This window comes from Mastigoproctus giganteus, chromosome 9 (genome assembly GCF_048544385.1).
Source record: "Mastigoproctus giganteus isolate SK-2022 chromosome 9, ASM4854438v1, whole genome shotgun sequence".
Classification (NCBI taxonomy): Eukaryota; Metazoa; Arthropoda; class Arachnida; order Uropygi; family Thelyphonidae; genus Mastigoproctus; species Mastigoproctus giganteus.
The window spans coordinates 94,805,920-94,824,473 of NC_143583.1; the positions used below are offsets into that span (position 1 = coordinate 94,805,920).

General features: G+C 36.9%; 1 protein-coding gene across 1 annotated transcript in view; it reads left to right on the top strand.

Annotated features, from left to right (window-relative positions):
- LOC150080557 (tetratricopeptide repeat protein 28) overlaps positions 1-18,554 on the top strand; it is a 305,395-nt gene that overhangs the window by 229,360 nt on the left and 57,481 nt on the right. The window contains exon 16 of the mRNA XM_090380734.1: positions 8,674-8,912. Coding sequence (XP_090236860.1) covers positions 8,674-8,912 — 239 coding nt within the window. The remainder of the gene's footprint in view (positions 1-8,673; positions 8,913-18,554) is intronic.

An 18,554-nucleotide genomic window follows, 5' to 3' on the forward strand; every position in this document is an offset into this window, starting at 1 on the left:
TCATTGCAATAATGTTATGCACAATAATTACATACCAAATAAAAACATCTGTATTGACGAGTCAATGTTGTGGTGTGGGAGACTGAATTTCCACCAGTACATAATAAATAAAAAGCACAAATAACAGAATCAAACTTTATGAACTGTGCAAGTCCAACGGCCTTGTTATGAAAATAAAAATTTATTCCAGTAAATCAGAAACTGAACTAAACATAGGTCATACTGCTGAAGTTGTGCTATACTTGCTTGAGGACTTCTTAGACAAGGGATGTTTATTCTATATTTACAATTTTTATAATTCTGTTGCTCTGACGAAATTGTTGTCTGCCCGAAAAACTTATGAAACATTACGCACCAATAGAAAAGAAAATCCAAAAGATTTGGTGATGAAATTGAAGAAAGGGGAAGTTGCATGGCAATAAAATGACTCTGTTGTTGTATGCAAGTAGAGGGATAAAAGTTCTCACTATTTCTAACAAACATGTTAAAATGGTTTTATTGAATGGAAAAATTCAATAAAACCAAACATAATTCGAGATTACAATAGCGGAATATACGGCATAGATCAATCGGATCAAATGCTCCCATATTATTCAGTGCTAAGAAAAACCATCACATGGACGAAAAAAATTGTATTACATATTTTTGAAATATCTATACATAAAGCATACATCCTTTTCCATCAAGTTATAGGTTCCACCATAAAATCTCTAAAATTCAGAGAAACATTCATTGAATCTTTGATTGGAGAAAAAGTTCTAAACGTTCCAAAGAAGATTGGGTCTGAATGTGAAATTCGTTATTTAGAGGCTATACCACCAACTGAAAAAAAAAAAACATGCCTGATTAAGCCGTGTCAAGTATGTACAAGGAATAAAAAATGGCGTGAAACATGCTATTATTGTCCAGTTTACCAAGAAAAGCCTGCTCTTTGTGTAGAAGAATGTTTCAAGAAATATCACAAATAAACAATATTATTTTCGTGAGTCTTAGTAATACACTTTTCTTTATATATTTGTGAATAAATTTTCTGTTTTCTGACGCCGTGGTTGATTTTTCATTCTTCTTATACCAGAAGCCCACTATCCATCAGTTACACATATTTGCTACAAATATACTCATAGCTGCGCCTGAAAGGCAAGTCATACTAGTCAGAGTTAACTCGTATCCCTGGGCCAGATCGCCAAATACAAGTTAACTTGTATTTGGCAGTCAACATGTTAAGTATGTAAACTGTGAATTTAATAATACAAATTAATTTTAAAACATAAATGTTATACATAACATAATTTTATAGGGTAGTACATACTACTGTCACATAACCTTGAAATGAGTAGCATTATTATTGTACTTATATATTTTAGTTTAGTGTGGTTGTGGTCCTGTTAATTTAAATTAAGGCTAAAATCATGACTCCTCAGACTAGAGCAGCAAAGTAAAGAAGCTCAAAGTAATGGGAGTACTTTGGTTCTGAGGAGAACTGCCAAGGCTAGTTCTGCCAATTGCAGCTTTATACAATGTGCTGCTTGTTGCTTATTTGCAAAGTTTTCTGTAGTGAGTTATTACAGCTAAAGGGGATGCTTTTGTGTGTTTTCTTTGCAAAGAATGTGAGAAAATTAAGTGCAAATTCATTATTCTGTTGGACAAATATGAGAGTTTGAAGAACAGAGTTGATGGCCTCAAAGAGATAAAGCTAGTGAACCAACAAGCATTCAGCTGCCCATTTCAACACTAGAGCCAACGTACATGCATCAGACAACACAGCAGCATCTCCCAAGGCAAAGTGCTGGTCCTACAGACATTAACTCTTGTCAATGACTCTATTGGCAGGAAAGCTAAATATATGAGTAGTTCAAGAAGTTCATATTCTAACATATACAGGAAATCTGTACCATTATGATTCCTTTTTCATTTTTTGACATAGTTTCTAGCCACTGCAATGTACTTCTTCCTCCCTCTGATGCTCTAGTGCCTTGATCCCGCTGAGGGAAAAAAAATAAAAAACCTTTATCTCGAGATTAAAAAACCTTTTTAATCTCGAGATAAAGCAACCAAATCCAACCACATGTGTGTGGTTGGTCCTCCAACCACACACATGCACAAGCTCAGATGTTATCCTTCAGCTTGGGAAACAAATAAAAGTCACTAAAGGCAAAATCTGGAGACTGGATGGGTGCTGAAGCAACTGAAATCCTGCAGTTTTTATGGTGGTCATTGCAATTTGGGAAGTGTCATTGGGTGAATTGTCGTGAAGGAGCAGCATACCTTTTCAGTTTTCCATTCTGCTTTTCCTTGATGACCTCATGAAGTTGCTTTATGAGGTTGCAGTGGTATGCACCAATGACAGTGGTTCAATTTTCCAGGTAGTCAATCATGACGATGCCTTCTGCATCCCAAAAAAACTAATGCCAACACCTTGTCAGCTTATGGAGCAACCGGGATCTTCTTGGGAGGCAGAGAACATGGATGCTTCCACATTAGGCTTTGTTTTTCAGTCTGTGGATCAAGTGATGAACCCATGTTTCATTCATTATAACAACCAGGACCAGAAATTTTGTGGATCCTCATGAAGCATATTGAAGTTGATTATGCACATTTGGTGTTAGTATTAGTAGTGGCAAATGATGCAAGAAAAAAGCTTATACAGCATCAGCAAAAAAACAACAACAAAAAAAAAACATTTCACCTATCCATCTCCTTCAGTAGTTTGTCTAGTTCTTCCTTGAATTTATTCAAACTATCCACTTCCACAATAATAGATGGAAGTTTGGTCCAGCAATCAATCACCCTCTGGCTAAAAGGGAACATCCTTCCAGGGTGTTACAGAAGAGATGTGTGTAAGAGGGCATTATTTGAAGTTATGTTCCCTCACATGCATAGTCTGAGCAAGAAGAAGAATCTCATCAGCATCAAGTTTGCTCAAGCCATTCATTGCCTTAAACACTTCAGTCAGGTCATCCCGTTGGTGCCGAGTCTCCAGACGTTGCAATTTACAGCACTGAAGCCTTTCTTGGTAAAAGCACCCTTTTGTTCCCCTCACCTATCTCATTGCCCTTCTTTGTACCCTTTCCAGGAGATCTACATCCTTCTTCAAAACAGGCCTCCAGACCTGTGTGCAGTACTCAAGATGTGGCCCGACCATTGCTTTATACAATGCAATAATTTTCTCTTTATCTCTGCTAGCAAAATTCGTGTATATCGTTGACAAAACCGATGAGCTGTCCTGACAGCCTGTCTGCACTGCTCAGAACTTCATATGTGACTGCACTTGCCCACAGGTCCTTTTCATTTTCCATGTGTAGTATCACACAGTTGGTACATTACTCTGAGATTATTGCTACCCATATGCATTACCTTGAATATGTCAACGTTAAACTTCAATTGCTATTTCTCAGCCCATCTGCCTAATTTTTCTAGGTCTTGTAGTTTTTTTTTTTTTTTTGTTTGTTATTTCGTTTTTAGGAGCATTAGCAACTAAGGCCATATTGCTCCGAGGATATGCAGTGGTCATACCCTGACCTTTCCACATCCTCCGTATTTGGTGGTCACGGGCTCGAACCCCGGTCTAATCAAGAAGCATGTGCTACGCACTGCTGCTCCTGCCCACCTGGCTACGGAGGCGCCTAGGTCTTGTTGCAGCAGAATATGTTTATTATTGTCATTAATCACCCTGCCAACCTTTGTGTCATCTGCAAATTTAGACATTAAGCCTAATACACCTTCACAATGTCATTAATAAATACACAAAACAACAATGGATCCAGCATCGAACCCTGTAGGACTCCACTTATTAGTCCACAAAGAGCAATGTCCATTGATAACTATTCTCTATCTTCTCCCACCCAACCATCCCTTTATCTATCCATAGCAGTAAATTGCCTTTAATGCCACAATTTTCTAATTTGTACAGCAGTGTTTTATGTGCAACAGTATCAAAAGCTTTTCTGAAATTCAAATATATGATATCAGAATTATATTTTGCATCCAGTTCCTTTGTTACTGCATCATAGTATCCAGTCAGATTGGTCAGACAGGATCTCCCCTTAATGAACCCATGCTGCCGCTGAAGTATAACTGCAGTCCTGTCTATATGGACCTGCATTACTTCTTTGACCAGTGACTCCATTATTTTACCTGTAACAGAAGTTTGCAGCTTGCTTTTTGCTCATCTGTTAATATTTGTGAGACCCATTGGGCACTAACCTTTTTCATCTTCAGAGATTTCAGCGGGATTGAGTTAACATTGCTGATTGAAATGCCTACAGATTCATCTATACACCCAATAGTCGTTTGTCTGCCTTGCGTGACTAAGTCATGCATGTGGTTGATATTTTCCTTAGTGGTGAATTTGGAGGGTTCTCCAGAATGATCTCCATCATTGCACAGTTCCCTACCACTCCACAACTCTGGAATATGCAAGAACCTTATGTGCCAATGTCTGCATCACATCAGCATGGCCCTCCTGTGCAGACATTCCTTTCAAAGACAGGTATTTTATCACACCGGCCATAGTTATTTTTTCTCCATATCAAGAATATTCTACTCCTTAGTTCACAAAATTGCTTGCAAAAAAAAAAAAAAAAGAAAGAAGAGGATTGGATCTATTAAGCTGGGGTTTGGTACAGTGATGTACAAAATGATGTACTACCTACTGAAAAAATACTGCATAATTATATTCTCTAGAAGTAGGTTAGAATATCAACTTTTTGAATAATCCTCATATTTTGGAAAAGGGGTAAAATAGGAACATGGTATATCTGACAGGCAGATGTTAATGATTTTGCAGAACAGCTATTTATAGGTACAGAAGGTGATATTGTTGTACATGTTGGTACTAATAATCTTAAGAATGGATGATCTGAAGATTTACTTAATAGGTATAGGATAATGTTGAGAAAAAGTTGCTGATTAGGATTAAATTCAAAAGTATTCTCTTATGTTCTCCCTCCCATTGTGCCTGGACAGACATGATAGGAGGGAGTACACGAGAATCTTGTCATAAAGGTCTACATGGGCCGAGGCTTGGCCCTCAGGCCGGGTTCGGACCCAGTAGCACAAATCATAATTGGGCTTGAATGGACCAAGTGGCACAGATAACATTCAGGTTCAAGTATGGTTGGGTAATATTTGTGTTCAAATTTTATGAAACATTAGAATAGCCCACATTTCATAAATCAGTGTTAAGTTTGCTTTATTTTTCTAAAGACTATAATGAAATATAGGTTAGTGTGTTCTTTTATAATCATTAGTGTATCTTCATGTTTCACTTCTGCTTCCATATTATTTATTTACAGTTACAGCACAATGTTCAGAATGGTATCTAATATTTATAATTCCACAAGGTGTATCCTGTGGAGGATACACCTTGACCGCATTCAGAAGCTTTATGGTATATGGAATAATTCCACAAAATTCTGTAAATTGATGTATATAAGTTTTTATCTAAGACAGTACTGCCATGTAATTAGTGTCTGCTAAACCTTAAGTACAAAATTGGAATGTGTCATTTATACATTAAGTCCTTAAAACATACGAAAAAAAAACTGAGAGTAGGAATTGTTATGACTTCCTAGAACAGACATTGGGGAATTATATATAACTTGATTAATCACATGATACAACTGTGTAGAAAAAAAATCTTAATGATATTGGTAGTTTGTATGGAAAGGTATACCACTCAATAGCCAAGTTAAGAGGTCTGGACAGGCTCAGTGGGCCTGGTCCTCATGCTTTGGCTCAGCTCGGCTAGGGCCGAGTATGGATCAGGTAGTAACAGTAGCCTTTGGATTTGGGTATGAGTTAGGCAGAACTGTCTTCAGGCCAGGCTGGGTAAAATTGAAAAAGTTTGGCTCATGCAGAATTGTCAATCAATTTGGAGAACCTGTGCAAACCTCATGGGGTAGAATTTTTCTCAGACTATTTTAACAGGGATGGGATACACTTAGAAGGGGGATGTAAGAATATTTGCTGATATTATTAAGGTGGCATTTGATGGGTCAGAAAACTGCTAGTTTTTTTGGGTGGGGAGTATACAGACTAATAGTTTAACAATAATTTCAAACAAAAGTAAAATTTATTCTTGTATCACTTGTATTGGGACATGCAGCAGTCTGAAGTCCTCATGGGAAAGCAAATATATGAGCTGCATTAGGATTACTAAGAGCAAAAACAGACATAACATATTGAAGTATTGGTTAAGCTATCGTAAGTTTCCATTATCCCTAAACAGATATACATATTGAAGTATTGATTAAGTCATCACAAAGTTTCCAATATCCCTATAATGCCTGCATTAAATGCAGGCATTATAGGGATATTGGAAATGTGGTGCCACACCAACATAGGGGTTGTAGAGTTTGAATATCATGAGTACAATGCATATCAAAAGGACAGCAGGAAAAGAGGGATGGTTATGTTCTTGGTTATAAAGTATAGAATCTAAGGCAGTGCATTCAGTTGAAGTGGGTAGCCAGTGTAATGTTGAGTCAGTTTGGTGTGATTTAAGCACACCAAATATCCTACTCTAATTTTTCAGAAAACAAAAATGAGAGGAGTATGTTATAAGATAAATGGCTATAATGAACAACTATACATAGAAATACAGTGGAATTATAATGGAGGAGTTTACCTTTCCAGATATTGACTGGAACTTGTGGGCTGGTTGCTTGCACAGTAGCAGAGCCTCTCTGGATGTATTGAATGATTTTAGAGAGGTAACGAGAGAAAGCAATACTCTTGATCAGAAGTAACTCTTCACCCATTAAGAATCTCCAGATAAAGGAATCACTAGGTGACTATAATGTATCGACGTGGGATTTACTTAAAGATATAAATACTGTCAAGGGTAAATGGAAGGGATTTTGCTTTCGTAAAGTTAATTACAGTGATCTTGGACAGTTCTCAAATTATTTTCATTTGGACCAGCTAATGTTACCAACTGCAAATTCTAAATGGGGAAGTAATCATAGAAGCTACTAGGCTTTTCATACCCACTAAGAAATATTATTTCAAGTGTAGACCTAAATGGATGTCAGATGAACTGATGAGACTAGTCTAGTGGCAGAGAAGAAAAATGCATGGGATGATTATAAATTATCAGGAGATGCAGAAATCTACAGTAAGTGTAAGCTAGTCTGCAGTCACTAAATGGGTAAGGAGCTAAGGCAGATTATGAGAAGTCTTTGGCTAAGAATGCAAAGAAAAGTAGCAAAATATTCTTTGCTTATGTTAATATGAGATGGAAAGGGATCGACCACATTGGCCTACTGGATATAAATGTCATAATTATTGATCATGCAGTTTGTCAGCAATTCCATTCAGATTGCTGATAAAATGAATAAATATTTTGCCTATTCATGCATGATGAAATTTTTTATTTTATTATTATTTTTTTTTTTATGAAAACCCCAAACACGAAAGGTATCAAAACCTATAGTACTTAGTACCGAGCATGGGTTGAAGGAGAAGTATGGGGGGAGGGGGATGCCGGAAACTTTGCTCTAGAGACTAAACATGGGTTTCACCACAATATGGATGGTTATACTAGAAGTGTACTGAGTTATAACTGAGAACTAAATTATTTTGTGATAATGAGAAGAAATTCGAAAAGTTTCTCAAAAAAATCTGGGTGGGTTATGAAATTTTGATAAAGCACAAGGATTGCATGAAATATAAAATAAAATATAATATGTACTTATTATATTTATAATAAGTACATATTATTATAATTATATGTACTTATTATAAATATATATAAATTATATTTATATTTCATGCAATCCTTGTGCTTTATCAAAATTTCATAACCCACCCAGATTTTTTTGAGAAACTTTTTTAATGGGTTTCTTAATGGGTGAAGAGGATTTATCCATTTGTACATATTAATGGATAAGTTACCCTTTTGTAAATTATATTTATAATTTGGATATGAAAAAATTTGAGAGATTAAATTACTAAGTCCTTTTTTTGATATGTAATATTTATATTTTGGGTATGAAAAATTGAGAAATCAAAACAGTGATTCTTCTGTTTGTAAGTGTTATACTTCTGTCTGTAAATACTTCTGTAATGATGGGTTGCAGATTTTTTTTTTTTTTTTTTAATGTAGGTGGATCATATAAAAATAATTGAGAAATTCTATCTAACACCACATCTGACTTTTGTTGTTGTTGTAGTAGTAGTAGTAGTAGTGGCATGTGTGTCTAATTGAAAGTTTTTCTTTCACGTGCCTACTAGCCACCCACTTAGACTCAATATATAATTTGCTAGTTGGCATAAGTATGTTAATATAGGCCACCCGTTGTCTTGATGAGAAACGAATAAGTCTTGAAAAAGTTGTCATGATGATGCGTTGATTTTTGAAAAGATAGAAGATTTGCATTTTTGGTGATTCTATCTAAATAATAAAAAGATGTTAGCAGTTGAGATTGACTTGTAGATAACAATACTGTCTCTGTGCGAGCATAAGGCCAAAAGTTCATGACACAGTATTCCTGAGCCAGAAATTGGATGCAGAAATGCTTACTGTTTTTAAATTATCAGAGCAATTTACATTTTTAGTTGCTGAGAGAAATTGGTTTTATATTTCTAAACTGTTTATTTATAACAATGTGCAGTTTATACATATAATTGCAGACATATGCTAAAAAATTGTCCATTTCTTTCTTGTATTAGGTGTAGTGACTTTCCACGAGAGTAATATTAGTGATGTAGAAACAGAAAATGGGGCTGATCAAGCAGGCTCAATTCCAGTAACAAGTTCTCTGTTGGAACAGTATGTAACCCATGTCAGAGAAGCTTTGGGTGTAGAAGCAACCAGTACACAGAGTATGGGCATCACCAGCGAGACAGAAAGTGAGGCAGGGGATGCATGGAGCCATCACTTAGAAGAATTAGGGGACAGGCTGAATCAGGTAAATCATAATAATGTTTTGTTTTGATAGCAGTTAGTAACCTCTGCTTCATTCACATATTCAAAACTTTGAAGCCTGCCTTAAAAAACATCTGCTAATAGTTTTATTTGCATTTAAGTAAATGTAACATTAAGGATTTTTGCAATATTCTTATAAATTACAAATGATAGTATATGAACTCAGATATATTCATTGTATTTAAATTAAGATATTAAGTTATTTATATATTCCATTAACAAAACATGTGAGAAGAGACCTGGTAATTCATTTATTCATCTCTAGTGATACTTATTGCGGTAACGCAACATAATATAGATTCCACTTAGTCCAGATATCTATCTTTATTTTAAGTTCTTTCCTCCAGATCACTTGCAACTACACAAGGTTTATTTAGAGTAATTTTTCCCCAAAATATTAAGGGTATTTTACACTGAAGTGGAGAAGGTTCTTTACAAGTCAGATTTTAGCTGTACTGCTTATCACTATGAGCTAAAATGTAATAATTTGAAAATTGTGTAATCACTTCACTTTAAGGTGGCCTGATGACTAGTTTATTTCCTATTTTAAGATCAAATTAATTTTTGTGGTATTCCACCTTTGCTTTAAATATAGCCATCCCATTTGATTTGAGTTATCATCTGTGATGCTTGTAATTAGAAGATCTCAGTTTCAGAGAAGAAATTTCTAGACTTGGCAATTTCATGACTTGGAATACACTTAGGAATGTCTCTGCAATAGAGACAAAATTAAACATACATCTATATACATAATAGAAATATATAAGTAAATCTGCACTTAATCTCATATTATCGTGAGAGCAATAATCTGATATCAATAGATTTACTGCAAATGGTTTAGCCTTATCTAGGAATTAGAATCCTTTACCAAAATTTTAACACATGGTATGATTATTTTACAGTAATGTATCCTATGATTACAGTAATCATAGGGCACAACTATTAATTAGTTTATATCTTTGAGTCCTTTTATCCAGTATAGTTCACTGCACCCAGATTCATCATGAGATTGAATTATCACTCTTGCAAATTTTATTATAACATAAATAGTGTATCCGTGTACACAAGTAAACCTGATTTACATTGAATTGATTAGTTCTTATGCTTAGATTTATGTTGCTTTATAATGAATTTATTTCATTTTAGACTAACATTCTTTGACTATTCTTTGATCAACTTTTCTGTTTGTGAACTTTTGAAGTTAAGATTTAAGTCTGGTAACTTTTTAACATAATTTTAGGCATCTTAAAAGTTAGTGACTCTTTTGGATTTCTCTTATAATTTATTTAGGGCATGGGAAACCATTTGTTAATGGTTGGAATTTATTTATGTCCATGCTGTTTTGATAGTTTTATTGAAGTTTTTTGGACAGAAAGCTATATCCTGTGAAGCATGACTTATGTAACGCATTCATGAACATGTCAAAAGGATAATTACTTTATGTAAATTCTTAGTGACATTATATAGGGCATTGTATTCTAATAGAACAGAGGCATAATAAATATTAATTTACTCTAAAAGTTGTTTAATGTGATTAACAACGTAACATTAAATACACCGATGAGCCAAAACATTGACTACCTATCTACCTACCTAATATGATGCTGGTCCTCCATATGCAGCCAAAACAGCTCATACACAGCGAGGCATGGACTCTACAAGATTTCTAAATGTGTCTTGTGGTATCTGTTACCAACACGTAACCAGCAGATCCTTTATCTCCTGTAAGGTCCGTGGTTTAGATGCCGCAGATCGGAGTTGCTGTTCCAACACAAACCACAGATGCTCGATGGAATTAATGTCTGGGGAATTTGGAGGCCAGGGCAATACCTGGAAGTCTTCCTCATGATCTGCAAACCAGTCTTGAACCATCTGGGCGGGGTGGCACAGCACATTATCCTGCTGAAAGACGCCACTGCCAGAGGGGGAAACCGTTGCCACGAAAGGGTGTACCTGGTTGGCAATGATGTTTAGGTAGGTGGTAGATGTCAGAGTGCCCTGCACATGGATGACTGGACCCAGGGTATCCCAGCAGAACATCGCCCAAAGCATGACACCTCTGCCACCAGCTTGTTTTCATCCCATGGTGCATCCAGGTGTCATCACTTCCCCAGGTCAATGACGCACATGTACCTGGCCATCCACATGGTGCAACAGGAAACGTGATTCATTGGACCAGACAACCTTCTTCCAGTTACGCAACGGTCCAGTTACGATACTTGCATGCCCATTGTAGGCACTGTCGCCGGTGAACCGTGGTTAGTATGGGCACTTGGAGCAGCCTGCGGCTATGCAGCCCCATTTTCAGCACGGTTCGATGTACTGTGTGTTGTGACACATTACTCCCTTCTATTGCCACGTACCATCCGGGAGAGCCTTCGCTCACCTCAAGCATCGATGAGCTGTGGTCGTCCAACACTTTGCCGGCAGTTATCTGAAGAACAATAGTAACACTGATTAACGGAGCTCAGTATCAGGTGTTTTTTATACCATGTCCCGACCTGCACATGTGCCATAGTTCACCTGTAGTTGCTTCGATTTGCATAATGACTCACTGATCATAATGTTTTGGCTCATTGGTGTATAGTAGAACATTACAATATAATAATATACACTGCTTGTCGTTGAAATTGTTCCGCCTAAAAGTAGAGTGACAGATATCGGTGTGGATAAGAAATGATTACGTTTTGTGTATCAGTTCAGCAGTATTTACTTTCAAAAATGTAGTGCACTTCAGTATGAAGTATGACCCCATGAACAGCAATATGTATGACTAAATGTCACAGAAGGGAGTCAAGAAAGTGGAAAATTCATCTTGGTGACATTCTTCCATGCTTCTTGAACTTGTACTGTGAGTTGAGTAACATCAGTAGGGTGCTAAATAATTGGAGGTCAGTGAATAATCCATCATATCCATTAATGTGTTCAATGGGTAACAAATCTGATGAAACATAGCCCAAGGAGAATGTCTCCATTACTTTCATCCCTAGAACATAAGTTATCTGCAAAAAGATCTAAACCTTGTTCATTTCACAAATATACATGGTCCCAGTACCAATCTTGGTGATGTCCATTTCCACTTACAGTCTGCCAAACCCCGTGTACTTTTTCTGACTGAATCCCAATTAGCAGTTGATTCAACTACTGCTCGTCTCAGTTCTCCTAATTATTCACTATATGTTTCTTTTCATTTCAAAGAAATAATAGTTGAGAATTTGTAAACTTGTGCATATGTTCACTCTGATATTCCCTGTCAGAGACTCAGTAATTTGGAATCTCCTCTTTTTGTTCTTCCCTGCCTTAAAATCTATCTACTCCATTCTATCAAATTCATCATTCTCCCAACTCCACTAATCACTTGGAACTCTTTGACTACCTCGAGTCCAACTTTTGTAACAGTGAAGGAATACCACGCTGCATGGTTTTCGATGTTTGTAAACTAATAGCTCTTTTTAACTCAGTTTTCAGGAATGTTATTCGTTTTTCTCTATCGTGTACCATTTTTTTACAAATCACTTAACTTGATGTCATAAGTTGTATTACTTAATTTATTAAGTTAGGAGTAAATGCTGGGAATTTGTAAACTAAATCTTCACATGTTGGCAACACTGCCTTCAGTCAGTGTGAACTCATATTTTTGATTTATTGTGTTGAACTTGTTCTGAAAAGTGAGTAAAATGTTTTCATGCAAGTATTTGAACAATCTGAACTTATGTTATATTTGTAGAAGAGTTTTATATAGTCCTCAAGCAAAGACTTATTACAGAATTTGCAAAAAATGTGTATTGTTCTAATTTTGAAGTGAAACTCAGTGACAAAGATAAACAATGTGCTCCACATAAAGTTTGCAAATCTGTGTTGAAGCATTGAGATTGTGAGTAAATGGTATGTGCAAGTCCTAAAATATGGCACCTAGCATACTGGAGGTGACCACACAGGTTCGAACCAACATAAGCAGGGATCCAGACGTGGTGCCTACACCACACGGAGGAATGCCACCCCCTCTTACCAGGCAAACAGTACATGGTAAATGACTCTCATCAACTGGTGCAATACCACCCTTTGCTTATTGGAGGCTTGAAGTGGTGGAGTTGTTTAGTCTTCAGAGCAAAGCTCCAGCAATCCCCTCCTTCCCTTCCATCATGCGATTGATGCCTTTTGAGGTAATAATGGACATCATGGTAAGATCCAATCATCCTAATATTTCGAGGGAACAGCTCTGTAACAGTTTTCACAGGCTAGCCTCTAGATAGTCCACTGGACTTGACCTATTGGTAATGCTCTGGGACAAAGGTTCCCAAACTTTCTCAGTTCACAGCACCCTTAGTGTCTCAGTAATTTTTTCATGGCATCCCTAGGCCAAAAGAAATACCTAACAGTTGCGTTTATTAAGTAGTTAGGTCCAAACAACTAATAAATAATGTTGAAACTATGAACTACCTCGAGCTAGTAGCTCGTGCGATGTCCAACAGATATCGAGTATTGCTAGGGCTCACAATACCAGTCAAAATCTTAATACTGGTATTTCGGTATTTTTAATTTATGAAACCGGGATACCGGTATTCCAAAAAAAAAAAAACATTTTTTGCAATAAATTTTGATGACAATTAGGTGCAAAGGAAAAAACAAGTAATTACTTGAATTCACGTTTTAAATCAAACTTTTATTACAATAATAAATAAAATATTCTAGCAAAAATTATTAAATATACAGTTATTCTAAAAACAAAAAAAATAAGCATCCACACTACCTGTCTGAATAAATTGAGCTCTTAAGAAACTCAATAGTGTTATCGTTTAAATTGGATTTAACTTTGGTACAACTTAATTATCGGCAGAAAACGTCCTTTTGGATTCTGTACTGGTTGGTGTTTTGCAGTAGCAGTAGACGTGTACTGCAATAGTAGTAGACGAGTTGCAGTTTAACCCCATTCCCTCATCTTCAAAAAATCTTATTTCCTTTTTATTAAAAATAAAAAATATTTCCTTTTTGACTTTTTATGGCACTATATCTGTATTAACGAAAGAAAGGAGTTGACGGTTAAGCGTGGTGAGGAAACCAAATCTAAGTTGTTGGGGGGGGGGGTTATTTATTAATTTTTATTTCCCTGTACCTTAGTATCACCGTCAGTGGCCATTGTTATGATTTTAGTACAGCAGCTTCCCTCAAGCACTAAGCCCTACAAGCTACCCGACTGTGTTAAAAAATGAGAATTTCCAGGAGCTGAGGGATATTCCCCCCCCACACACACGAGTATATATATTATATATCATATATATATATTATATATGAGCTGTCAGTTCCTCAAGAGCAATGATACAAATATAAAAGAAAAGTCATTCATCATACAAATCTACTTACAATACATTACATCTAATCTATTCATTTTTCTCATTTAATCTGTTAATACATGCTATCATTTCCATTAAATTTCTCTCAATTAACAATCCCAACTCTCTCTACAGCTTCAAACACTAAACTAATTCAATCTTAATCACCGATATCAATTTTCTTCACAACAGCAATCCATAAGTCGCTAACTTAATGCTAACAATTCCATGTAGTCTCTCTTAATTGAGCAATATCAATTTTCTTTACAACTTCAACCAATAAACCAACTCAGTAATAAACATTACCTTATTTCTCATGTTTCTTGGTGCCTCTGTAGCCAGGCGGGCAGGAGCAGCAGTGCATCGCACCTGCTTCTTGATTAGACCGGGGTTCGAGCCTGTGACCACCAAATACGGAGGATGCGGAAAGGTCAGGGAATGACCACCGCATATCCCCAGAGCAATATGGCCTTAGTTGCTAATGCTCCTAAAAACCAAATAACAAACAAAACAACAAACATGTTTTTTCAACTTCAACCTTACTTTAAAATAATCTCCCACTTTAAGTACCATTTCCAAAACAACACAGTTCAGAGGACTTATCTTCCTTCTCTTTCACGGTGGGATTTCTTTGTGCAGATTCCTTCCATAGAGTGTGGTGATGTCTCTCTCTCTCTCTCTCTCTCTCTTCTTAGTTGAACTCTACCTCTCTGCCGTATAGCTCTTCCAGTACTGTCTTATTTCGGAATTTCGAGATCACTGAAGGAAATTACCACAGTAGTAGTAGAACACTATCTGACTGGCTTGTTATTCAACTTCTAGATTAACTTCTAGCACAGGAACATGCAAATACTACAAATGGGTAGCAATAACCGAAGAGAAACGTACCAACTGTGTGGTACTGCACTCAGGGAAGTGGAAAGTGAAAAAGACCTTGGGTAATTGTGCAGTGAAATATGAAGCTCACTGGGCAGTGCAAACGGGCTGCCAGTGCAGGTCATGGAGTCTTGTCAATAATATATAGGAATTTTGCTAACAGGGACATGGAGGTGATAATCCCATTATACAAGGCAGTGGTCAGGTTACACCTAGAGTACTGCATACAAGTCTGGAGGTCTCATTTTAGGAAGGATGTAGAGTTGTAGAACGAGTACAAAGAAGGGTAACAAGATTGGTGAGGGGAACAAAGGGGTGCTCTTACCAAGAAAGGCTTAAGGTCTGCAAATTGCAGCACATGGAGAGTAGGCACCTGCGAGATGATCTGATTTGAGGTGTATAAGGCCTTGAATGGGTTGAGCAAGCTGAATGCTGATGGATTCTTCCTCTTGCTCAGATTAAGAACCTGAGGGGACACAGTTTCAAATTGAGGAAAGGCTGTTGTAGAATAGATGTGTGGAAAGTTGCCTTTAGCCAGCGGATAATTGATTGGTGAAACAGACTTCCATCTTTTGTTGTGGAAGTTGATAGCCTAAATAAATTTAAAGCTAAGCTGGACAGGCATTTGGAATGAATGGAGAGGTGAAAGGGGAGTTTTTTTTTATTTTTTTTGACTGATGCTGCATAAGCTTGCTTTCTTGCATCGTATGCCTCTGCTAATGCTAATACTTCTGATGGGTGATGTTTTAGAGTACCATCCTGTACCCAAACACGTGTGTTTGGGCACTGCAGCTAATGTGAACAGCAGTTTGATGAGTTGATCTCCAGATGTATATAACATTCCCCCTTATGCAAGCTATTGTGCTTTCTTAGACAGTCACTTGGTCAACACGTTGTTTGCCTGTTAACTTTAACACCCATTTTTGTAGCACTTTCAGATTTATATGTCAGGGTGGTAACAGATATATTATTGAATGTTTTACTGCACCAATCAGGCTTGACACACTAATCATTTATGTCCATATACATCATGGTTATGCATGAGATAAATCCATCCATTCTTTTTAAGTGATGCAAAAGGAAGGTGATGAATCAAATTGGTTCGTTTGATGTTGGTGGTTCGACTGTTGATGATCTTGCTCAGATAGCTGACAGAACTGAATGAGTATTTTGCCTCTACATTCACACATGAGGAATTCTGTAAGGAAGGGGAGGACAGAAGTTTGCTAAACTTTAACAGGGAGCTAAATGATTTTGTAATAATGGAGCAAAGTGGAGGAGAATTTGTTGAAGTTAAACATAAAAAAAGGCAGATGGAATCTATCCAGTTATATTGAAGGAGGCGGCATGGGAAGTAATCAAACCCTTAGCCATAATTCTGAGAGTATCATTAGATTCAGGGGAGGTCCCCTTGGACTGGAGATGTGCAAATGTATCCCCAATTTACAAAGGGGTTCAAAGGGTGATGCAAATAATTATAGACCTGTTAGTTTAACTTCTCTTCTGTGGAAAATAATTGAGTCACTGGTTAAAGAAGTGATGCAGGATCACCTAGACAAGACTGCAGTAATAGTTCAAACACAGCATGAGTTTGTTAAGGGAAAGTCTTGTCTGACCAATCTGATTGGATACTGCAATGTGGTCACAAAGGAACTGGATGCAAAAAATAATTTTGATATCATATATTTGGATTTCAGGAGAGGTTTTGATTTGTTTCACATGGAAGACTGCTGTACAAATTGCAGCAGTATGGCCTTAAGGGCAAGTTGCTGAATTGGATAAAGGGATCGTTGAGTGGGAGACAGCAGAGAGTGGTAATAAATGAACACTGCTCTACATGGACTAATGTTATTAGTGGAGTTCCCCAGGGTTCGGTTCTGAGCCCATTGTTGTTTTGTGTATTTATTAATGATATCGATGAAGGTATATCAGGCTTAATGTCCAAGTTTGCAGATGATACAAACGTTGGCAGGGTTGTTAATGATGGTAAAGACAGTATGCTACTGCAACAGGATCTAGAAAAAGTTAGGTAAATGAGCTGAAAAGTGGCAACTGAAGTTTAATATTGACAAATGCACAGTACTGCATATGGGTAGCAGTAACCCAAGAGAAACATACCAACTGTATGGTACTACACTCAGGGAAGTGGAGAATGAAAAAGACCTGGGGGGTAATTGTGCAGTCAGATATGAAGTTCTCTGAGCAGTGCAGACAGGCTATCAGAGCAGGTAATGGAGTTTTGTCAATGATATATATAGGAATTTTGCTAGCAGCAACAAGGAGGTGATTATACCTTTGTATAAGGCAATGGTCAGGCTACACCTTTGAGTACTGTGTACTCAATGGTGTGGCCTTGAGGCCTCTAGACCTGTGTACAGGCCTGGGGCCTCATTTTAGGAAGGATGTAAAGTTGCTTGAAAGAGTATAGAGAAGGGCAACAAGATTGGTCAGAGGAACAAAGGGGTTCTCTTACCAGAAGAGGCTTAAATTCTGTTAGTTGCAGTCTCTGGAGGCTAGGCACCTGCAAGGTGATCTGATTGAGGTTTTCAAGGCCTTGAATGGTTTGAGCAGGCTCAATGCTGACATGATATTTCCACTTGCTGAGATTAAGAACTTGAGAGAGCATAGATTCAATCTGAGGAAAGACAGTTGTAGAATAGATGTGCGGAAGTTTGCCTTTAGCTAGCGGGTAGTTTATGCCGGAACAGACTTCCATCTGTTGTTGTGGAATTGATAGCTTAAATAAATTTAAGGCGGAACTAGACAAACATTTGGAGTGACTGGATGGATGAAATGGGAAGGGTTTTTTTTTTTTTTTTTTGGGTGATGCTCTATAAGTGTGCTTCCTTGCATCATATGTCTCAACTAATGCTAAACTTCAGTGATGAGCAGTGCAAATTGTCTGACCTTTCTTTGAGAAAAGCATTTTGACTTACTAGTGTAGCCCTCATTTTCTACCACTTACATAAGAAAAGAGGTGGTGATATCTGTTGGAAAATTCCTCCATATTACACAGAATTACACAGTTTGATGAGTTGACCATCCAGCTGTATATAACATTCCCAATAATGCAAGTTACAGTTATTGTGCTTTCTAAGAAAGTCACTCAGTCAACATGTTGTTTGCCTGTTAATGTTAACACCCATTTTTGTAGCACTTTCAGATTTCTATATCAGCATGGTTACAGATATGTTATTGGATATTTTACTGCACCAATCAGCTTGACATGCTAATCATTTATGTTCATATACCTAATGGTTATGCATGAGATAAATCCATCCATTCTTTTTAGATGTTGCAACTTCAGTGATGAGCAGTGTAAATTGTGTGACTTTTCTTTGACAAAAGCATTTGGACTTACTAGTGTAGCCTGATTTTCTACCAGTTACATAATAAGTGAGGTGATGACTTCTGTTGGA